Below are 24,947 nucleotides of genomic sequence, written 5' to 3'. Positions count from 1 at the left end.
TCCTGAATCCATTTTTCCATGAGAAATGATTATAAATAGTTGAGAAATAAAGAAGCACTAAGAAAGAATATTTCTTTTCCTGTTCCAATAAGCAATAGTTAGTTTTAAGTCAGTCCCTTTGATACATTTTTTTTAAAACTAAATAAATAAAGGATAAAGAGAAAGTTAATTCTTAGCCAACTATGTTCGTTTTGCTCTCAAAAGTAGCGTTGAGGCCTAGAAAATATGCATTTCAAGCCAGTGGTAGTACATTTTTTCTTCATTTTATACAAAATTTATCCCCAAAACTTCTATTACCTTATATATATAATGCATCATAATTTGAGGATCCATTTTGTATGGATATTCATAAAAAATTAAAAAATACTTTATGATCTTATTTTTTATATGAATTCACATACTGGTATACACAAATGTGTTAAAATGAATCTTCATATAGGAACTGACTCAAAACTGGTCTATTTTATGTAATGTTGTAATGATTTTCAAAACTTCCCATACACAAAAGTTATCATGTTGCTCCATTGTATACTGATGTATAAGTTTCCAGCTAAATATAAAGCTATGTCCAATTTAATGACTTTTTTTTTTAATATAGAAGAGGAATAATGATAATCAAATATAAAAGCCAAGCTCTTGAAATGAAAATCACAACAATGAATGTCTGAAACAATGAACAATATCTGCTTTTTTTGTATAAAAACAATTTAAACATCTTATAACACCACCTTTAGAAGGCACTGAATTCTAAAATTATATATTTTGAAAGGAGTTACTTCCCTTCACAAGGAAAAGTACAAATTGAAAGCAATAGAGAGGTATAATAAAAGATCAATTACTTATCTTAAGACATTATCAGGTATTTCAAGTATGTTTAGAAGTAAGTTAGAGGTAGAATAATCATTATCATGTAAAACAAATATAACTGCAAATAACTGCACAGAAAAGCCTTAATCTAAAAGGGGAATAACTCCTTATTTTGTTACAAGTAAATATCCAGTATTCAGAAAATGACTTATTAAAGAGATCTACAGCAGAGGAAATATGTCAAACATAAAAAATAATTTTTGGTTCAATGTGTAACAAGAAAAGAAGATTTTAAAAAAGCAAGGTAATCAACATGATAAAAATGAAAACAAACAACTAAATATAATCTCTATTAAAAACACAACCTATACATTAAATGCTGCCTGATGTACAGATCTACTATTCCATTCAAAAAATCAAGATAAATCAAAATAATGTACAAAACCAATGAAAAGTTCATAATATTGCTCTTCAATATATAATTGTCCTTCTATGCATTGTAGTGTCATTGTTAAATTATGTAGAAAAAAAGCCCAGCTTGTTTTGATAGTATTACTTTCTACATCTTTTCCTGCCTTTCAAAGCAGTAAACTATACTTGTGTAATTTTTATGCCCCACAACAAGACAGATAGTGTTATCCATACCCCATCATTCCCTTATTCTGTCCCATTGAAATCTAACATTAATTTTAGTTATTTATAGGTGTATAAACACATCAATAGGTAACTGTTATACCTTCAACAAATGGCAGATGTCAACATAGTCTGGTAAGTTATAAAGAACCCTAGAAAATCTAGTCACAACTCGTGATGTAATTTAGTTGATTTATGATTTATCATGTTTTAATACATATTGATATCACAAGCACCAGTTTAGTAAGCCATAAACTTTATAAAAACATTTTCATCTTTATTTGTTGGATGACAAAAAAAAGTTTGTGGCAAGCAATAAGTGAAGCTCTCAATGAATTATCAAATCCTTATTGTGCTGAAAAAATGTTGTGCAATGAAATGTCACAGAAAAAAATTTTGACCATAAAAACATAGAAAGTACTTATGGAAATTACGGTGTGCATGTATGTACAAGACCATCAAATTTCCAGAGATGTTGGTTGAAGAATTATATAATTATACTGAAGGAAGACTGAATTTCTGTGATATTATAATTACTCTTCATGATATCTAGATTTTCAAGGATAAGTATAGACACTGATTCAGGTGTCTTATGTATTTTATATGGAACATTATAGGTATAAACTTTGTTCAAAGGTTCTCTCTAAAATATGTTCTTTAACAATAAATGGAAATATCCAAACTGTGTTTTTCCCCTATATCTGTTTGATCTAATGCAATGTATTTTGCTCCAGAGTACTTTGTTCATATGACAGAAAGATATTTAAACAAGTGAAAGTTTCCTATCTACATTTTGTAGTTCATACAACTGAACTTTCAACTTAGGAAGAAGTTCTGCTTGTTACAGAATACAGTCTCATTTTGTTCATAAAATTTTCATGGAAAATATATGCTGAGAATGAAAGCTTTGTAGACTTATATAAAGTTATATATAGGGTTGAACTTAAAATACAGACAAATTTACTAAGCGGATCCTCTGTATTGTAATTTTCAAATACAAAATCAAAATATTATGAATGCCCAATACATGTCAGGTATAGTATAAAACTGTTATACATTGTAATTATCACAATTACATAATAATTCTATCACAAATTTCTTACATTATCATTTGGCACATATATAGTATACAGATACAAGTTGTATGCGATTATTTACAAAAACAATGTCAGTAATATACAGTACTTTCACAATGACACAACATATAACACTTGTACTGCATATCTAGATTAAAATTTGATTCACAAAATTACTGAGAATTTCCTCATTATTTCATAAACAGTATTTTGTAAACAACAATGATTCCTGATTTTAAAATAAATAATTTTACAACCTTCATGTAAAAACTTAAAATGTCCTTTTAAAGTAAATGTTTCAATATTTACTGAAACAACTCTTTCAATCAACATAATACAAATCTATAACTTAAAATAAAACAACATTGGTTTTTCAAAATTGCAATTTGAAAACATCCAAAACATGAAATAAACAGATGAAAATTGCACAATCCTGGTGAAATATATACAATGCTAAAATTCTCACTTGTGCAACTAAATTTGTTCAATAAAAAAAGATCCTATGTACAGAATTTTAAAACTGAAAGGTGTCTTTGTTTGGCTTAATATAAATTCTCTATGACACCTAGAAAAAATGTAAAGCATCATTCAGCACTAAAGCTGTGAAAATTTAATTTAGATGGTTCGCATTAAATAGTGACTTATTACACAACTTAAAATGTGTATATAGCAGGCTATATATTTCATAAGTTGAGAAACAGACGTCAACAAAACAGTCAAAATAAAGATTGTGGAATAATAAATATATGTACTGTATATAAAATCTATTATGTTTCTATACAAGCTTAATATTAAACATATGTAATATACAAAGAAGGATGGATCTTGTGAGCATATCATTTCCACAGAATCACATAGAGCAAACCGTCAATGAATTAATCATACTTTTTTAAACATACACTTGCTTTAAAGGAGCTATCTTTGTCAAATAAAGTGTCCCATTTACATCTATAATCTTTGGCTTACTTGAGATGCATGACTGAAATGATATCATTAAGCCATATGACTAATACACAACATGACATACAAGTAGCTTTGGACACTTTAAATCTGGGTCATATTAATGATAATCTTAACACTTTAATCTAATAAATGTGCATTAATTTGGAATAACTCTTATGTAATATTCAACAACAACAAAAAAAGATGAAAACATAAAGATTTTGATTTTTGAACCTACTCAACCAGGAAAGGAACACTATAGTTTTAATGACACACTTATAATCTTAACTTGTTCTTAAAAGTGAATGACTTCTAATAAGAAACTTCCTGTATTAGCCATTGACATATCCACTGATTCATGAAATTTTTAATTCAAATTTATAAAGTACATTTATATGGATTTATTTGTTTAAACAGTGAAACATGGAGCATTTTAAGTTGCTAATCTTTTGAAAAGTTTATTACTGTTTATTGATCCTGATTAAAATTGAATGCTAAATAATCTTTAATTTCAAATAGATTTATAAATGACACTTGACTATAACCATGTAAACTGAGATTTTCTTTCCCTTTCCTCTCATTGCCAATGTAAATAATAAGAACATTTGTACTAAATCTTTCTTTAAATCCTACCAGTTTTAAGCATTTTTTTCGGGCATAGGACATTTGAGCGAAAAAGAAAAAAGCACATAGGGTCATTTGAGCGCCGACTTCATAGGACATTTGAGCGCCGGGATATTAACCTTACCTGAGTTTTCAGACAGGACATTTGAGCGAAATTTTCCCTGATAATTTTACACGAATTAAGATTTTTTTTTAAAAGTAAGAAAAAAAAGTAAGATTTAGTTATAAATATTTTTTATTTTATTTCACACCCGAGTAATTCGACCGGTTCTGGCTGGTTTATGTAAGTGAAATCCTAAGTTGATCTCTATTTACCAATCAATTCTACTATAACAATACAAAGAGCTTGATTCAGACATTAGTAAATGGCTTAAAGGGATTTTTGGGATAGCCTTTTTAGCTCCAGACGAAGTAGCCGACTGTTTCGTAGAAGATTTTATGGCCGTTGTACCTAACGACAAGCCTTGTATAGAATTTGCAGATTACCTGACTGATACTTATATAACAGATGAATCGTTATTTCCCCCTCATCTCTGGGCCGAAGTTCCATCCTCGTTAAAACGTACTAACAATGGGCCCGAATCATTTCATGTCCATTATAACGAGCAGTTCTATCACAGTCATCCATCAATTTATACTTTCCTTGACACTATTATCAAATTGCAATCTGTGACTTACATAAAAATTCGGAGTTTGAACATTGATGCACCGCAGAGCCGAACAGAAAAGGAGAAGGAACAGAATCTCCGGGATTTGCATTCGAAATACTGCCAGCAGGAAATTACGAGGGATTTTTATGTCAGAAGCCTGGGATATAAGTTCCAAGCCCGAACAGACTTGTAAATAATGCCGTTGCCGAGTTTTATGTTTTATGACAGTGCTTTGTTTTTAGTGCTTTGTTTACAATTAAAAGATGTTTTAATCTTTTTGTTGGTAAACTCCTGTTTTATGACTGTGCTTTGTTTTTAGTGCTTTGTTTTTTACAATTAAAATATGTTTTAATCTTTTTGTTGGTAAACTCCTCATTTAATGAACTATATTCGTAAGAAAATGTGGTATGATTGCCAATAAGACAATTCTCTATCTAAGACTTGTTTTCGCTCAAATGTCCTACGCTTATTCTTATTTTCGCTCAAATGTCCTAAAATTTAGGCGCTCAAATGTCCTATACTTTGGCACTCAAACGTCCTTTTTTTTTTCGCTCAAATGTCCTGTCAATGCGCTCAAATGTCCATTGCCGTTTTTTTCTGCAAAAAATTAACTGTCAGAGGTAAATTAAAAAAATATAAACAAAAAACCCATTTAGTAGTATGTGTTGTCTTGATAAGCATACTGCCATTCATCGTTCAAAATTATCATGTATCAGAAAACAGAAAGTAGGTATATGACAGATCATAAAACAGTAACAATTATACCATCTAAAATAAACTCCAGAACAAATAGTTTATCTATGTAAACATAAAAAACAAAACAATGCTGTAACTTAAGAAACCATTAATTAAATTACTGATATAAATAATAACCAGTACAATAAATAATTGAACACATTGATGGGACATTACTTTTGTTCTCAACAATTTGTACCAAGATAATGGTCAGGTTGAAAGGATCGTCTGTCATTCCTGTTAGGTAAAGCACTAAATTGTCTGTCAGCGGAATCTAAACTCCTCCGAGCTGTACGCTTTATATGACTTCCTGTAGTTACTTTTGATTTGGCCTCCAAGAATTTAAATGAAGTTAAAGATGAAGTTGGTGTGGCCAGAGAAAATGAAAATGGTGACTTTAATTTTGGTGTGATATTGTTATTATTAAGCTTGCTAAATCCATAAGGACTTCCGAAAGTGGTTAAATTTTCTGATGATCTTGTCCTACGAGATACTTGTGGGATATTTGAAGTGCTCCTTCCTTGGGAAGAATTTGGACGATTTGATACACTATAGGATCTAACTATGTGTGAAGAGTTATTATCTGGTTCCCAAAAATTTCCAGCAGGTGTTGAAGCCCGTAAAGGAGAGTTTCTAGAGAATATCACAGGAGATCTAATTTCCAACTTGGGAACTTTGGCCTGTTGTGTGTCCTGTTTTATTTCTTCTGCCTCAAAAGTAGATTGAAGTGACATATCTGAGAGACTTCTTCTTTTGATACTGGATGACGCCAACATGATGTCTGGTTTACTGTCACTTCCTATTGAATTCCTATTAAAATAGACATAATTCATGTAAATATAAAAATATATATCTCCATGTACAATTTGATTAAAGTTCAATTTCAAAGAATGTTGGGTTGAGTAATTTACTGAGGTTTCCTTTCTAAATAATTGGGACATCTGACACAGATGGTGCCCCTGCTAGCATATAAAATTAGAAAAGGTACATAACTCAAAAATAGTAAAAGTGACGCTACCCAAATTTGTACTTAATCTTTGGTTTGTGGTAATAAACATTGTGTGTAAGTTTCATAACATTTGGTTTAGGCAAACTTAAGTTAGAGAACAGAAACGGTAAAAGTGATGGCAACTCAATTCAAACTTGGTCTGTGTTTTGAGGTAATAAGCAATATTGTATTAGATTTATATAGATGAGGCAAACAAATGTTAATGATGTTAGAGAATGAAAACTAATTTCTGGACATACAGTTGTACAGACAGACAAGGGTAAAACTTAATGCACCTTTCACTAAGCAGGGGCATAAAAATGGTAACTTTTAAAGAAAAGCATAATACTTTAATACCTTACATACTCTTGCTGATAAGAAACCTCTGCACTGATATAACATACCTCTGTAATCTGACTGGACTATTTTCCCTAGAACGTCTAGAAAGTCCAGTTGATTTTGATGTCTTATCTTGTTTTATAGGAATATCAAGTTCATTAGTCCCAGATAAACTGTGAAGAAAATGTTCTTTATCTGGAATAAAATAACATTGTGTTTAAATCAATGCAAGTATAATCATAAGTCTTATCGTCCTTCCCTCTGCCTATATCACCCTGCTCTGTTGCTCCGTAATTCTAGTATCAAGTCTTCAAAACAAGACCAGGCATTATCAGCGACGTCACAATGTGAGAGGAGAAGTTATCAGCGACGTCACAATGCCAGAGGAGACATTATCAAGCTTGCTTTTGTCAAGCCTAAAATTTTCTTAGGGAGAAAGAAACGACCAGTAATAGAACGATAAAAAGATAATCAGATTTTCTTCGTATAGATATCGTAAAATATCAATGTGTAGAAAACCTGATAATCTATACTTTTCAGCAAGTTGTTTCACCCGTGTGATTTAATTTAAATCTTTTTTCTTAAACCACTGTCAATAATGATTAAGTCACAAATGTACATAGTTTTCTCTTTATTTGATGTAAAAAATATTCATCCCTTCACATCATAAATTCTTACACTATTACAGTTTATCAGCATGAGCAATGCCGTATTTTGAAAGTAAATATGTGCCAATCTTAAGATTTCTGACAAACACTTTTTTTTTTTTAAAGCTGTTGTTTTTCAGCTATTACTATATGTTTGTAGTATTCCTATTTTATAATTGTAACCCAATACTGATACATATCTTAACTTTTAGTTTTGCATAGAAATAGAAATCAATGGTTTTATTTTTGTGTCAAAGAATGAAGATTTAGTATAATTTCTAAGAGAAAGGCCCTCCTTAAGTCATGGGCCCTGTATGAAACATCAATATAAAGGATTGGAAGTCCTGATCTCCTGTAATTTGAATCCCTATGGTAAACTGATATAAATATAGTTGTGCTGTTAAATGTTTCTTATATGACGAAAATTATTAACCGAGGCTAACATAAGACTGAAATTAAGTGTTAAATATTAAACCGAACATTGGGACAAGCTGAAGGAAGCCTCAGGGTGTGTGAGTTTCTCACTGCATTGAAGACCCATTGGTGGCTTTCGGCTGTTGTCTGCTCTATGGTTGGGTTGTTGTCTCTTTGATATATTCCCCATTTCCATTCTCAATTTTATTACAAAATGGCTGATTTTTGTTGTTTTGGTTCCTTAAAAATAATCTGTTTCTCACCTTGACCAGACAATGGACATCCTGGTACAACAGCCCTTTGCATTAAGACATATAAAGCTGTACTGACAACTTTCTGTTGGCCAATATCTGAGGCATCTTTACCACTGTTCTTTATCACAGCTTCTTTAACGACTGGAGAAATAACATTATTCCACATTGTTGCCATCCAACTGTAACAAAAGATTATATACATCATCTATAAAGCTTGTATCTGTTGAAAATACTACAAAACACAATTGGTTATTGTAAATGACCAATACTGCCTGAAGCCTTCTTCCAGGTGTTGGATTTTCCCAATGTGTTGAAGACCCATTTGTGGCCTTGGGCTATTTCTGCTCTCTTGTCGGGTTTTTGTCTCTCTTTGACATATTACATGTTTCCATTCTCAATTTAAAAGTAAATTTACAGGTCACTGTGACTTATTTATGTCAGGTATCAGTACCTTTTAGACATTGGTACACAAATCATAATATTGAACTTCTAGATATGGGCTTTGTAGTGAGAAAATTTGTTGGTCAGAGATGCACATAATTTAGTCTTTTCTTAAATTTATCATATAAACCAATCTTTAGACTTACCTTTGAATACTTTGTGGATCATTAGTTTCCAGTGGACAAGACAAAAATTGGTAAGGACCAAACACCACATCTGGTAGACCAAGTTTTCCTAAACCATCATTTAGTCTCTGCCACACACAAACAACCCATTCCACAGCTCGAAATATTGTACTGTCTGAAGATGGCAACTGGCCCTTGTTTATATGGATAAATCTTCTAAGTAGATGCCTGGCTAACAAGTTACGTATGGGTTCAATGTCAATACGTAGATGTACCCATCGAAATCTCTGTTGTATACCAAAGTCTAACCCAATAGACCTGAAAAGAGTTAAATTTATGTTAAAGAATATACTCAATAATACAAATACTGAGATGTATCGATATGTGTCTTTTAAATAGTCAACATTTTGAGAAGATGAATTTCTCATTTTGAGCAACAGGTCACATGACATTTTGATATGAATTCCCTATGCATGTATAACAATTTGTACTTTACAGTTCTGTAACCAAATAAGAACAAAAATATATTTAATCAGTGATGATGTAAATGCTTCACTACTATGGAAAAAAAACCAATCTTTCTGATATCTCAAAACATTAAATCAGCATATTAATCCCCCCTTGGTAAAAAAACAATTGTTTTTGCATGCACTAATTAAAACAACATACCTTGATTTATTCATGGTTCCAAGTATGTATAAATTATCTACAAAGAAATACAGATCTTCACCACCCTCATCTGTAGCACCTGTAAACGTTAATAAACGCTCTATATTTCTGGTTTCAACAATGTGACAGGTTATTAATTTTCTCAAATGGACTCAATTCTGGTTAAAATTTATAAACAGCTGTTAACAGCATTTTTAAAAGACCAAAATTACCCAGATGGAATTCACAAGAATAGTAGAAAAAGATCACCTGTACAAGGCATTTCACCTATTTAGCAATATTAATGCCAATACCAATAACTGTTTTAAAGTTCATAAAACAAATATCTTAAAAAGACTATTCCAAGGTTAATTGGTCAATACACTTGGTTTTTTTTTGTAAAACAATTTCTTCATGTTGATGGATGCACTTTTTCATTTGAAATATTTTAAATACCATTCATTCAGAAGTGTTTGTCAAAGATGAGAAAAACTTGACATGCTTTGAACATTAAATTCTACTTTGGAAAAAGTTACTTTGATAAAATTACTATCCTTCTGCCAAAATATAATGGTGTATTAAATCTTGTTTACCATTAAGAGTAAAAGAATGAAACTGTCCTCTATGTTCTACAGCATTCAGTAAAGGTCCAAACAACTCAGCAATGTTAATATTATCTAAATTATCAAGAATCAAAATAGGTGCTCTACAATCGGCTTCTTCATTGTCTTCTTTTACCATACAACCTACAAAACCAAATGTAACATACATGAAATACGGTAAACTACTACAACATGACAGTGGGCTCATACTTATTGGTGACTTCAACAAATAAGGTACAAATTCCCTTATGATTCTGAAGTAGTGAGCCCAGTAATAGGTATACTAATTGGTGACTTCAGCAAATAAGACACTGTGAAGGTACAAATTCCCTTGTGATTCTGAAGTAGTGAGCCCAGTAATAGGTATACTAATTGGTGACTTCAACAAATAAGACACTGTGAAGGTACAAATTCCCTTATGATTCTGAAGTAGTGAGCCCAGTAATAGGTATACTAATTGGTGACTTCAGCAAATAAGACACTGTGAAGGTACAAATTCCCTTGTGATTCTGAAGTAGTGAGCCCAGTAATAGGTATACTAATTGGTGACTTCAGCAAATAAGACACTGTGAAGGTACAAATTCCCTTATGATTCTGAAGTAGTTAGCCCAGTAATAGGTATACTAATTGGTGACTTCAGCAAATAAGACACTGTGAAGGTACAAATTCCCTTATGATTCTGAGGTAGTGAGCCCAGTAATAGGTATACTAATTGGTGACTTCAGCAAATAAGTCACTGGGAAGGTACAAATTCCCTTATGATTCTGAAGTAGTGAGCCCAGTAATAGGTTTACTAATTGGTGACTTCAACAAATAAGACACTGTGAAGGTACAAATTCCCTTATGATTCTGAGGTAGTGAGCCCAGTAATAGGTATACTAATTGGTGACTTCAGCAAATAAGACACTGTGAAGGTACAAATTCCCTTATGATTCTGAAGTAGTTAGCCCAGTAATAGGTATACTAATTGGTGACTTCAGCAAATAAGTCACTGTGAAGGTACAAATTCCCTTATGATTCTGAGGTAGTGAGCCCAGTAATAGGTATACTAATTGGTGACTTAAGGTAAGGTTTTCATGAAACCTGGATTTTTTTCTTAGTGATATTATACCAATATGATACATTATTTTGTTCAGGGAGGAGTACCCAATCATTTAATGAAGAAAAATCGAACATTGCCCGTCACGTTTTTTCAGGTGAAAAGCTCAAAATTCGGATTTTTGACGATTTTTAGAGAAAATTGTATTTGAATTTTTCTGAAATAATAATGTATGCGAGTGACTATAAAAAAATAAAACTAAATAAAACATGTATAAATAATTGTGGTCCATTTATTAATGATAAATTTTAAATAAAAATATCATAAAAAAATCCTAAAAACAGATTTTTTTATTTTTGGGTTAAAAAAAAACGTTGCCATGGCAACAAAAAGCCAAAAATATCCTTTTTCCGGGTCCACACTGTGAACTTAAGGAATTAACTATTTGCATTATAATGAGCTAATAAAATTGGTATGTCCCCGAACTCGTTTTTACGGAAATGGCCGTTATATCTGTTCATCTTGTCATTTCTGTAAAACACAAAAATATTTTTTTGTTGATCTGCAAAGAAGAAAGTCATCTTTAATAGCATCTTTTTACAAAGAATCATTTTTTCTTGTAACACTTTGGGATTGACCATAATCAATGAGAGAAAACAGTGATTAACTTAGGGATGACATCAAAAGATCAATGTATGATGAAAAACTTAGTTCAAATAGTTTGGGGGTGGGGGGATAAAAGTTGCTGCAAGTTTTGTTAATTTGACATCGATTTTACATATATAGGGGGAGGGTCAGTGAACAAACTATGTGAATTAAGTTTTTTTTTATCCTACATTAAACTTTTGATGTCGTCCCTTAACTTTTATGCCCACAACTATCAGTCAGAAGGGGAGGTGTTTAACTTTGGTCATACTTGTGTATTAATACATGTACAAGACTCTGATTTTGAAGAAAACACTTATATTCTTTCAGTGCTTCAAACTGTAATATTTTAAATCTTAGAAAAGCATTCAAATTGCCATTAAAAGTAATGAAAAATTGCTTCATTGTCCCATGTTTGGTAAATTGTTTGTATGCAGCAATTGGATGAAAAGACATCAGTTTTGACTATATTAAAGTCATTTACAGCAGCCGTGTTTATTCCATTCATTTAAATCTAGACATCAACAAATATTTATGACTAAGCAGGGGAAAGCCTTGCAGGAGAAAGATAGATTACTGATATGATTTGTCCAATTGTTACACATGATGTTCAGATTTGGGGTCTTTGACCAAACACACAAACTACATGCTCCAATACATGATGAAAGACGAAACAGACAATGGCCTCGGAATACAAATGACCAGCCGTATATGTATTGTTGATATTTAAAATAAGAAATGCAGTTATGTAGACCTGTAATATGTAAATCTTCCACATTTCAATAAATTAAAATCAGTTCAATGAAGTTCACAGGAGTAACGGCACTGTAGTTGATGAATCAACATGTTCGCAAATGCAGTTTTACTGTCCACGCGTAGGGGAGACATTAAAACGGAAATTTGCGACCGTCAAATCAAAATTGATTGTGACTACTCTTCAACCACAGTTATGTAATTCCGATTATAATGCATTACAAAAAGAAATAATACGTTAGAGCTGGAATAAATGGGTAATGTGTCCATGGGACACAGATGATGCCCCCCTTACATAAACATGAAACATTATAAAGCATTACGTATAAATTTTATAACATTCGGTAAAAGCAAACTAAAGTTGGAGAACAGAAACGAAAAATTAAGAAAACGACCTCATAAAAATTCTCAGAGCGTCGTCACTACTTTATTATGATCTCTTATATACGGAGAAAGACTAAAAACTAACAATTTCCGGGATTTTATAGTGAGTCCGTGCATGTGTAGAGACACATATTACCATCCTTGTTTTTAGATAAATGGATTCAAAGTTGACTTCTGCTGTTGTTTTTTCTATGGTCGGGTTGTTTTCTCTTTGACACATTCCCCATTTCCATTCTCAATTTTGATATGCATAGAAGTTTGTTTGATTAGAGGTTGTAAAATGTCCAGTGGCAAATACTTCAGGCATGTTCAGGACGACATAATACAATAGTTGTGTCTTAATGCATCCATAAAAAAATACTATTAGAACACTCCATCAGTTCTAAAAGTGATTGATAAAATAAAATATATTTCGAATGATGTAAACGTGTGGGTTGTGTGCGTATTTGTGGACAAACCTTACAAACTATACATTTGAAAAGTTCAAGTTCAACATTCTGTCATTTGTAAAAATTATGCAATAAAAATATCTGAGAATATATATATATGCATCCTCTATAAGTAAAAACACATGGCGCATTATATAAACTAAATTGACTAAAAGTGTCACAAAAATGTGCCGTTTTTCATTCAATCCTGCGTTTCTATAATTTGTATTTATACTGTATAAAAAATCGGAAACGGCGTGCATCAGACTTACCAATTCAATAAAAGAGACAGCTTAACAGTCAGTGAAAAAGTTACCGGGGTTCTTGAAGCAGAATAAACAACACTTCTATCTTGTGAAAGGACAAGAAGGGGACAAGCCATAAAAACACAAGATATTAGACCGATTTCTATTGAAATGAGCTTCCCATACATTAGTTTTTTTTAGGTTTTATGGCGGAAGACAAGAGAAAGGGGACGGGAGAATGGAGAAAGGTATCCCCTGTCCGACCCCTCATAAATCTAGAACTGTAAAAGTGACGACATCAAAATTCAAATCCATTCTGTGTTTTTGTGGCAAAACGCATTGTGCATAAGTTTTATATCAGTTGGTTGAGGAAAACTAAAGTTAAAGGGTGGAAAACAATTTTGTAAAAACGGATCTACACTATGATACGTACATTCGGATCGACGTACAGACAGACAAGGATATAACTCAATGCCCCCTTTGCTACGGCGGGGGCATAAAAATGTACATTTATGAAATTAAAATAAACTCCGCGAAACTTCATGAATGTTTTTTGCACAAAGACGTTATGGCTAAACGTGACTTCATATAAATGAAAACTAACAAACTGAAGGTCATAACGTTACTTGTACGATTCAAATTTTGATAAGATTACATCAAAACGGCGATTTTGAGGTAGGTGTTGTTTTATTTACTATAATATTGTAGTTATCGAACATTGGTTAATCAAAGCAATTCAAAATGGCGGGTCCCTCCTTTTTTCAATTATTTGAATTCGAGTTATCTCCCTGTGTACGCAAACCTTACCTTAAACAAATAAGTCACTGGGAAGGTACAAATTCCCTTATGATTCTGAAGTAGTGAGCCCAGTAATAGGTATACTAATTGGTGACTTCAGCAAATAAGACACTGTGAAGGTACAAATTCCCTTATGATTCTGAAGTAGTGAGCCCAGTAATAGGTATACTAATTGGTGACTTCAGCAAATAAGTTACTGTGAAGGTACAAATTCCCTTATGATTCTGAGGTAGTGAGCCCAGTAATAGGTATACTAATTGGTGACTTCAGCAAATAAGACACTGTGAAGGTACAAATTCCCTTATGATTCTGAAGTAGTGAGCCCAGTAATAGGTATACTAATTGGTGACTTCAGCAAATAAGACACTATGAAGGTACAAATTCCCTTATGATTCTGAAGTAGTGAGCCCAGTAATAGGTATACTAATTGGTGACTTCAGCAAATAAGACACTGTGAAGGTACAAATTCCCTTATGATTCTGAAGTAGTGAGCCCAGTAATAGGTATACTAATTGGTGACTTCAGCAAATAAGACACTGTGAAGGTACAAATTCCCTTATGATTCTGAAGTAGTGAGCCCAGTAATAGGTATACTAATTGGTGACTTCAACAAATAAGACACTGTGAAAGTACAAATTCCCTTATGATTCTGAAGTAGTGAGCCCAGTAATAGGTATACTAATTGGTGACTTCAACAAATAAGACACTGTGAAGGTACAAATTCTCTTATGATTCTGAAGTAGTGAGCCCAGTAATAGGTATACTAATTGGTGACTTCAGCAAATAAGACACTGTGAAGGTACAAATTCCCTTATGATTCTGAAGTAGTGAGCCCAGTAATAGGTATACTAATTGGTGACTTCAGCAAATAAGACACTGTGAAGGTAAAAATTCCCTTGTGATTCTGAAGTAGTGCGCCCAGTAATAGGTATACTAATTGGTGACTTCAGCAAATAAGACACTGTGAAGGTACAAATTCCCTTATGATTCTGAAGTAGTTAGCCCAGTGATAGGTATACTAATTGGTGACTTCAGCAAATAAGTCACTGTGAAGGTACAAATTCCCTTATGATTCTGAGGTAGTGAGCCCAGTAATAGGTATACTAATTGGTGACTTAAACAAATAAGTCACTGGGAAGGTACAAATTCCCTTATGATTCTGAAGTAGTGAGCCCAGTAATAGTTATACTAATTGGTAACTTCAGCAAATAAGTCACTGTGAAGGTACAAATTCCCTTATGATTCTGAAGAAGTGAGCCCAGTAATAGGTATACTAATTGGTGACTTCAGCAAATAAGTCACTGGGAAGGTACAAATTCCCTTATGATTCTGAGGTAGTGAGCCCAGTAATAGGTATACTAATTGGTGACTTAAACAAATAAGTCACTGGGAAGGTACAAATTCCCTTATGATTCTGAAGTAGTGAGCCCAGTAATAGGTTTACTAATTGGTGACTTCAGCAAATAAGTCACTGGGAAGGTACAAATTCCCTTATGATTCTGAGGTAGTGAGCCCAGTAATAGGTATACTAATTGGTGACTTAAACAAATAAGTCACTGGGAAGGTACAAATTCCCTTATGATTCTGAAGAAGTGAGCCCAGTAATAGGTATACTAATTGGTGACTTCAGCAAATAAGTCACTGGGAAGGTACAAATTCCCTTATGATTCTGAAGTAGTGAGCCCAGTAATAGGTTTACTAATTGGTGACTTCAGCAAATAAGACACTGTGAAGGTACAAATTCCCTTATGATTCTGAAGTAGTGAGCCCAGTAATAGGTATACTAATTGGTGACTTCAGCAAATAAGTCACTGTGAAGGTACAAATTCCCTTATGATTCTGAGGTAGTGAGCCCAGTAATAGGTATACAACTTTACATTTCTGTACTGGATTCATTCTAAACTTATAAGAGATTAACATGCCTTGTGAGGTCTATGAATTTAATGTTTGTAAATTTGATATCAACCTCTACATTGTACAGAATTTGTTTATGAGCCAGTTGAAGCACAGCTCCAGGTACAGAGTTGCTGTGTTTAAGACCAATTGGTTGCCTTTGGCTGTTTTCTGTTCTTTGGTCGTTTGTTGTCTCTTTTACACATTCCCCATTTCCATTCTCACTTTTAATGCATTCAAGTAAATTCATTGAGTTCAATATAATATTTTCTTTTTCTGATAAAACTTCAGCATTAATCATGTGTTAATAACATTATCAGTTTAATCTTTTTAAGTAAAACACAAGTTTAAAGGATCTGTCTCTTTTATTTGACAATGTAAGAAAAGCAAAGTTGATGTATACTAGCTTTTAGACTTAATTGTCTAGTCTAGCAATTTGCAATCTACAATTTCTAAATAAAATGAAGGTTAGTTTTAAATACCTGTATTTTTCAGTAATTTGACTAGATCATTGTGACTATAATTTTCGTGCAATGAAACATGGTGTATTTCTGTAATCTTTCCTGTTTCCTGCTCTTTTTTCTACAAATATACAAAATAAAATAAAAACTATTTTCTTAAATATCATTATATTCAGACCAGCAAAAAGAAAAATAAGTTCATATGAAATAAATTACTGATCCTACAAAATGAACTGTGAGCACTTACAAAGCAAAAGGTAAGGTATTTTAGAGGAGGTAGTATATTACAAATATTAATGAAATATCAATGAAAAATTCTTAAAGGAGTCTTTAGTGACTTTACAAATATGCCATGTAAACTTGGGCCTGAAAAAAGTCTTCATCATACCCTGTGTCTTATATACTCAAACTTAAATGTACTACATTTACTGGTCAGTTATCTTTTAAAAATTCGACTGGAAATTAAAGGACTTATATTCAACTACAGTAGCCAACACATTATGTACAACTTACAGCAATATAATTAGCTAATCTCCTGGCTAAGTAAGTCTTTCCTGTGGAATCAGGTCCATAAAACACGACACTTTTATAATGTTCAAGCTAAAAATGGAAGAAAAGAGTTTAATAGAAAATGTGGTATTTCAAAGGATGTAATTCTTGTTACAATAGTTGATATGTACTGATTTTTTAAGCAGTACCAATATAAATTTCATAGTTATCTTACATAAAATTTAGGCATGAGAATGCTTACAATACAATTTTCTACAGAAAATGTATTTACATTTCCAAGGGATATAACCCCTGTAAAAAAGAATTGATCAGCACTGATTTGTATAAATTTCTGAAAAAAAAGGGAAAAAAGGAGGATTGTCATGAATAGAACAGCAGCATACAAAACAGATCCATCTATTGTGGGTTCTGTGTTATTTGTTAGACACCAATTTTCATAGATTTCGTGTGTACAGGTGAAACCAGAAATTAACTGTTCAACCAATCACAAATTTTTATTAGGCTTGTATGCATACTTAAGCAAAACCAAGAAAATTAATATTCATGGACTTGGAACTTTTTCCTTAATCCTCGAAAAATCAGTACCCACGAAAATAAATGAATCCACAGTAATATATGGATAATGTATATCAAGTTATAGACTTTACTAAAATGTTTCAATCAATATCACTTTTAAATACACAAGTGTTAGTTGACCATGGATACACACATACACATTCTAAAATTATCTAAAAATCAAAGCACCAAAGGCGCTGTAGGCAGTTAAATAAAAAAAAGCAGAGGTAAACTTGGCAGAAGTTAAGACAAAATTGTTGAAAAATTGGGGAAAATATTATCTCGGCTATTTCTCAAGTATTGAATAATGTTTGTACCCTAAAATTTTCACTATCCAATCCCGCCACTTTTAAAAGTTATGTCCAATTATTTATTTTAACATTTTTATTAGTTTTTATTGTTTTACATTTTTAATTCCTGGTCTTTTAAAGCTTACTATGCAGTATACATGTAGGTTTTGCTAATAGTTACAAGCTGCATGGAGGAATATACAACTGCTTACCAAATACCATTGACTTTTCATAAGTTGTCCTTTTTGAACAAACCTTTGGTTTTCTAGTTTGAAAGGTTTTACACTAGTTATTTCTGGACCCTTGTTCGGTGTGAGCCAAGAAATTAAAAGTGACAAAGTTTATCCAACTGCACACCAAATATCATTGACCATTCACTAGTGGTTCCTCAATATCTGACCTAATCAAAAACTAATACATATTAGTCAATAGACCATGACAAAGGGGGTGGGCTAAATATTCTGGTAATGAGATATACCTACATTATTTAAGTATGTTCCTGTCCCAAGTCAGGAGCCTGTAATTCAGTAGCTGTCATTTGTTTATGTGTTACATACCGTAGAAAGGGGTGTATAGTCCGCAGTTTTGTACCCTGGGAATGAAATTGATGGAAAGAGTGCGGACTATGCAGTACTATAGGATTTCATGACATTTTTTTTCCAGAGTTGGGATACGATGTTGAACGAGGTTTGGCCAAGTAAACAGAAACATTATGTGTTGTCAATGTTATAATGTATTCTTGACAACTCTTTGTATTATTTAGAAATAAAAGTATTCTTGACTACTCTTTGTTATTATTTTTAAATAAAATAAACAATCTAACAGTGTTGACTTAGTAATTTGCATAAAAATCAGCCTTTGATCGAATGTCCGCTTTGTTTCGGATTTGGTAAAATTTGTGTCATTGCATCTTAACGTTACAGTGTACCTGAATCCTGAATATCAATAAAAGATGAACCCTTCAATGGTAAAACCATTATAGTCAAGATAAAACCTAGTGAAATCTTCCCAAGATCGATTTCGTTTAATGTTATTCACGTGTGTACAAGTAAACCACGATGCGCCATTTTGAATATGTGTGATTAAAGTATCAAAAATTTTCGTATTCCGACTTTTTGTGTTTAACCCCTAACTTATCGACTTAAATAAATCAAGACCTAACATTTTTTAATTGTAAATTGTAACCATTAATACTGAAAGTGTTTTTCCTCTAAGTTCAATATTTTTGTGATTTCACTTTTAACTAAAACTCGATAAAGGAAACCATCTTGAAATGACCTTAATTGACATCGACAAAATCTATAAATACGTATTCAAATGAGGTCCCGATTGAAATTGCAATGGCCCTGATCGAGTATAATGTTTAGGGGTTTACACGATACATAGCAAGTAAGGAGAGACACGATGACAAATAATAACATCAGCTTACATTAAATAATTAAATAAAATACATATCTTCATACAATGTAGAAATAAAATAATCAAGTATTCTTACAAATCCAAGACTTATACAGAGAGGAAGTAAGACAATGCCTTTAAATATTTACCTTTAGTAGGATGGAATCCACCAAATTCAACGGCGTAATAGCCGCAAAATAATATCCATGCGCCATTCATGCCATTTGGCAAATTTTAATGCCTTTATTACAAACATTTTCGGCGATGAAATTATTCTTACAATAGTTCACTTACATCTTCATCAAAAGCACAGACGATAAAAAGCTATGCTTAACTTTTTAATTAGCACTTTTTCAAATGGGGAACATCAATTGTTTTGGGAAAATCGACGGTCATTTGAGGTAATCTTCCTTATATTTATTGTTTTTTATAACAGAAAGTGTGAAAAAAATGTCTAATTAGTTATAAAGAATCTACCAGACCTGCCAGATCAGAGCAATGGCACTTTTTCAAAAATTACCAGGGGGGAACCCAAATCCAGGGTGCTCGCATAAGGCAGCTTAACTGCCTAAAGAAACCATTGTAACATGAATACAAAAATTTTCAAAACATTTTCACATCTTCACTCTCTTTCGTCATCTATAGTGTTTGTCTGTTAAACTTACCAATCTAATGTAATTTTGTAGAACAGACACTGGGAACATGACATCACAGGCCAAAGCTTCTATACTATCTGTAATAAATTTGTGACATCTATAATACTAAAATAACTAAGTCCAATTTATCAGCCATCATGGGGTAAAAATGACAAATCAAAGAAATCCCCTTTATATATAGCTTATATAGAACAATGGTGTTGATTAAAAATTACACCACTCCAGACCCTTTTGTTTTCCACATAATTAATAAGGTAGCACTCCACAGTTAGAAAATAAAATCAACCAGATGCTCCGCAGGGCGTAGCTTTATACGACCGCAGAGGTTGAACCCTGAACGGTTGGGGCAAGTATGGACACAACATTCAAGCTGGATTCAGCTCTAAATTTGGATTGTGATTAAATAGTTGACACAGCATAGGTTTCTGACACAGAATGAATGTGTTCTAATGAACTTAAAATTTTTGTTTTCTCTTAGAGCAATTCACTATGCTGTTGAATATTAATCCTCTCAAAAAAATGTTTGAAGAAATTTTCTTTTTTATTTATGAAATTTCAAATGAGAAAAATTGAACCCAATTTTTTTAATCACATCCCCCTTTCCCTTATTCCAAAACTAATCTCAATTAAAATTTCTAATGGAGTTTGCAACAATAACTACTCATTTAAATACATCATAAAATATTAAGATGTAAAAAAACTGCTTGTTATCACTGAATGGTAAAGATTATTTTAATTTATCAGTTTGTAGTAAAAAGTGAATATACATTGTATATTGTATATAACAAAGATTTAAGTTGATTCCGGACAAAGAAAGATAACTCCAATTAAAAAAAAATCTTGCTATTGCACAATATTTTGCAATTAAATATTTCTTGCTTACTATTCTGGACAAAGAAAGATAACTTTAATTAAAAAAAAATTTGCTATTTCACAATATTGTGCAATTAAATATTTCTTGCCATTGCGCAATACTGTGCAATTGAAAAGACTTGCTATTGCACAATACTTAATATAATAATTTTAGATCCTGATTTGGACCAACTTGAAAACTGGGCCCATAATAAAAAATCTAAGTACATTTTTGGATTCAGCATATCAAAGAACCCCAAGATTTCAATTTTTGTTAAAATCAGACTAAGTTTAATTTTGGACCCTTTGGACTTTAGTGTAGACCAATTTGAAAACAGGACCAAAAATGAAGAATCTACATACACAGTTAGATTTGGTATATCAAAGAACCCCATTTATTCAATTTTTGATGAAATCAAACAAAGTTTAATTTTGGACCCCGATTTGGACCAACTTGAAAACTGGGCCAATAATCAAGAATCGAAGTACATTTTTAAATTCAGCATATCAAAGAACCTAACTGATTCATTTTTTGTCAAACTAAGTTTAATTTTGGACCCTTTAGACCTTAATGTAGACCAATTTGAAAAAGGGACCAAAAGTTAAGAATCTACATACACAGTCATGACAGTTAGATTCGGCATATCAAAGAACCCCAATTATTCAATTTTGATGAAATCAAACAAAGTTTAATTTTGGACCCTTTGGGCCCCTTATTCTGTTGGGACCAAAACTCCCAAAATCAATACCAACCTTCCTTTTATGGTCATAAACCTTGTGTTTAAATTTCATAGATTTCTATTTACTTATACTAACGTTATGGTGCGAAAACCAAGAAAAATGCTTATTTGGGTCCTTTTTTGGCCCCTAATTCCTAAACTGTTGGGACCTAAACTCCCAAAATCAATACCAACCTTCCTTTTGTAGTCATTAACATTGTGTTTAAATTTCATTGATTTCTATTTACTTAAACTAAAGTTATTGTGCGAAAACCAAGAATAATGCTTATTTGGGCCCTTTTTTGGCCCCTAATTCCTAAACTGTTGAAACCAAAACTCCCAAAATCAATCCCAACCGTTCTTTTGTGGTCATAAACCTTGTGTAAAAATTTCATAGATTTCTATTAACTTAAACTAAAGTTATAGTGCGAAAACCAAGAAAATGCTTATTTGGGCCCTTTTTGGCCCTTAATTCCTAAAATGTTGGGACCAAAACTCCCAAAATCAATACCAGCCTTCCTTTTGTGGTCATAAACCTTGTGTTAAAATTTCATAGATTTCCATTCACTTTTACTAAAGTTAGAGTGCGAAAACTAAAAGTATTCGGACGACGGACGACGACGACGACGCAGACGCCAACGTGATAGCAATATACGACGAAAATTTTTTCAAATTTTGCGGTCGTATAAAAATGAGCCACAAAATGTTTTATCATCTCATATTCCTGGATTTCTAATACATTAACCTAACTGTTTGTGTTGTACATGTACATATGTATGTAATCAGTACCTTCCATAGATTTGATTTTCAAAAGTTAAAAGAGTGAAAATTAATTCCTTTTATGTGTATCCATGGCAACATTCTGCATTTATTTACAATAAAATATTGCAAAAAGGGGGGTGGACATGTCACATATCCCCCCAAAATTTGGATCAAACTAGAATTTCAATGCCTTTGAGTGATACCTTTTTAGAAACTGTTTTCATAAATCTTCCTAATGATCAAATAAAAAATGGGTGTCTTTCGCCTCATTTTTTCGTAAAATCCAATCACAAAGTTCGTGCGATAAAAAGTTGGAAAAAAACATTACAATAATTGCCGGACCAATGTATGGTAGGTACATGCAAATACGGACTGTCATACAGAAAACAGCCTATATTACATACATTACATAATCTTGATGTTCATATAAACCCAATACAAAGGCTATTTTAATACTCAGCTATCCAAAAATGAATTTTATTGCACACTAGCTCTCATATTTGAAAAATCCACAGGGGCCAAAATGCGAAACTACACACCTAACTGTGGAGTGCTACCTAATGCCAATAATTAACAAGTTTTGGGTCAAATCCAATACCGATACCAATAGTATATTCACCTGTAACCTATTACCTTATCTGCATGTTCAGCATCTGACAGGCACACCACCAAAAGGTGTATTTAGGATTTTGCTATATACACGGGTCATAATCACAGGGTTGACACTACTAAATTCAATCATTGTCACAGTGTTCCCTATTGTTGTATTTTAATCAGTATGACGTTCTAAGATGACAATACTAAAAATCTGGACTAAAAATCTGAACTTAAAATAAGGCGTATAGGTACAGTTTTTAATTTGTTAGCCATCATGACGTATAACAGCAAATGAAAGAATTCAACTTTATTTATAACTAATATAGGACAATGCTGTTGATTAAAAAATACTCCATTCCAGGCCCTTTTGTTTTCCAAATAATTAATATTACCAATAAAAGATAAGTTCTAGGTCGATGGGTTCAAACAGAAACATTTTGAAAGCAGAGAAAACTGTTCATCTTATAATGGGCCTGACTTTATCAGATAACAATACAAATACTAAAATAGTTATATACTTGAATTCAATCACAGACCTGCGATATCACGGATGTGTTCTAGTTCATTCTATTATAACGGTCTTGGAAAGTCACCCTCCATTATTTTCTGATGCAGTCTGCACGGTTAGCCACTAGTCTGATGCCCCAGACTAGTAAATATTGATTCGGACTTGTGAATATTTTCAAAATTTAATATAGTCATATAAGGACAAATTTTGATATTTAGTTTCCGGGCTAGAAGATGAAAAAGTTTTCTGTTCAGACTGCTGATGAAGGTCTTCTAAAAAACCCTACTCAAAAAGTACCATTCGGAAAATCTTCAGTTGTATAGTGTGGCATTTTAACTTGGACAGTTGCAGAACCAAACAAAAACAGGTGCTCTGCAGGGCACAGCTTTATACGACCGCAGAGGTCGAACGCTGAACAGTTGGGGAAAGTATGGACACAACATTCAAGCTTGATACAGCTCTGAATTTAGATTATGATCAAATTTTTGACATAATATGAGTTTCTGACACAAAACAAATGTCAAGATCTTACAAATCTATTGCCCAATACTGAGCAATTAAAGATTTCTTCTTCAAACTTTTCAAAAATTTGAAATTTGAGAAATTTGGGGGAAAAAATTCAAAACTGCTACCCACTTTTTTTGCAATTAGTCCAAAACCTGACATTTCTTTATACATATAATTTACAAGAAGTGTAAGGGAGGTAAATCAGAACATACCCAACATTGTATGTTAAATGTTTTTGAATTACCTCCCTTACACTGCTTTTAAAGTCTTAATTGTCCATTAACCAGAAAAACTTAGTTTTTCCCCTTTTTTGGCCCTTTTGCCCCTAATTCTAAAAAAAATGTTGAGGGATAACCCCCAAAGTCAATACAAACCATCCCTTCATGAATTGGAAACTTGTGGTATAATTTCAAAGAGATTCATACATTTAAACACAAGTTATTGTTTGAAAACTACAAAAAAGCTTATTTTGGGCTCCCTTTTTGGTCCCTAATTTTTAAACTATTAGGACCATAATCCCCAAAATCAATCCCAACCTTCCTTAAGTGGTATTGAACCTTCTGGTAAAAAATTATAGAGATCCATTCCCTAAAACAAGTTATTGTACGGAGTCTTCGGACGACGACGCATACTACATGATACCAGTATACGACGCAAAATTTTTTTTTTGCAGTTGTATAAATATAAATCTGTCGGACTAGATGTAATAGATATATTGACAAAAAAATTGCCTTTGACTTGTGTAAGGGAGATAACCAAATGATTGTTGCTCATATTCATTACTTTTTGTCTCTTTCATCCTGTTATCTATTGTATAAGATTCACTATGGCCATGTTTTGTAAGCATGCCATCAATCAAACCTTAATTCAATCAATAAAAAATATTCAATTTTATTCTGTTTTGTATATAGAAGAATTTATGCAGATGAATTCTAGTTTCATACAATTTATCACAAATGAAGCAAGTATTAAGACATAAAAATCTCGATCATGTTAATAACTACAGTGAACTTTTTTTTTAT

General features: G+C 32.2%; 1 protein-coding gene across 2 annotated transcripts in view; it reads right to left on the bottom strand.

The window, feature by feature from the left end:
• Positions 1 to 5,517: 5,517 nt before the first annotated feature.
• LOC139494318 (cortactin-binding protein 2-like) overlaps positions 5,518 to 24,947 on the bottom strand; it is a 48,577-nt gene continuing 29,147 nt past the window's right edge. For both annotated transcript variants that reach the window (XM_071282487.1, XM_071282492.1), the window contains exons 14-22: positions 19,990 to 20,057; positions 17,085 to 17,171; positions 16,593 to 16,692; positions 9,917 to 10,069; positions 9,345 to 9,423; positions 8,697 to 8,993; positions 8,119 to 8,288; positions 6,860 to 6,989; positions 5,518 to 6,277 (exon numbers count right to left, since the gene is read on the bottom strand). In XM_071282487.1, coding sequence (XP_071138588.1) covers positions 5,653 to 6,277; positions 6,860 to 6,989; positions 8,119 to 8,288; positions 8,697 to 8,993; positions 9,345 to 9,423; positions 9,917 to 10,069; positions 16,593 to 16,692; positions 17,085 to 17,171; positions 19,990 to 20,057 — 1,709 coding nt within the window. In that variant the 3' untranslated portion in view covers positions 5,518 to 5,652. The remainder of the gene's footprint in view (positions 6,278 to 6,859; positions 6,990 to 8,118; positions 8,289 to 8,696; positions 8,994 to 9,344; positions 9,424 to 9,916; positions 10,070 to 16,592; positions 16,693 to 17,084; positions 17,172 to 19,989; positions 20,058 to 24,947) is intronic.

The sequence above is a fragment of the Mytilus edulis genome, chromosome 1, assembly GCF_963676685.1.
Source record: "Mytilus edulis chromosome 1, xbMytEdul2.2, whole genome shotgun sequence".
Lineage (NCBI taxonomy): Eukaryota > Metazoa > Mollusca > Bivalvia > Mytilida > Mytilidae > Mytilus > Mytilus edulis.
This window is presented reverse-complemented; position numbering and strand designations above follow the sequence as displayed.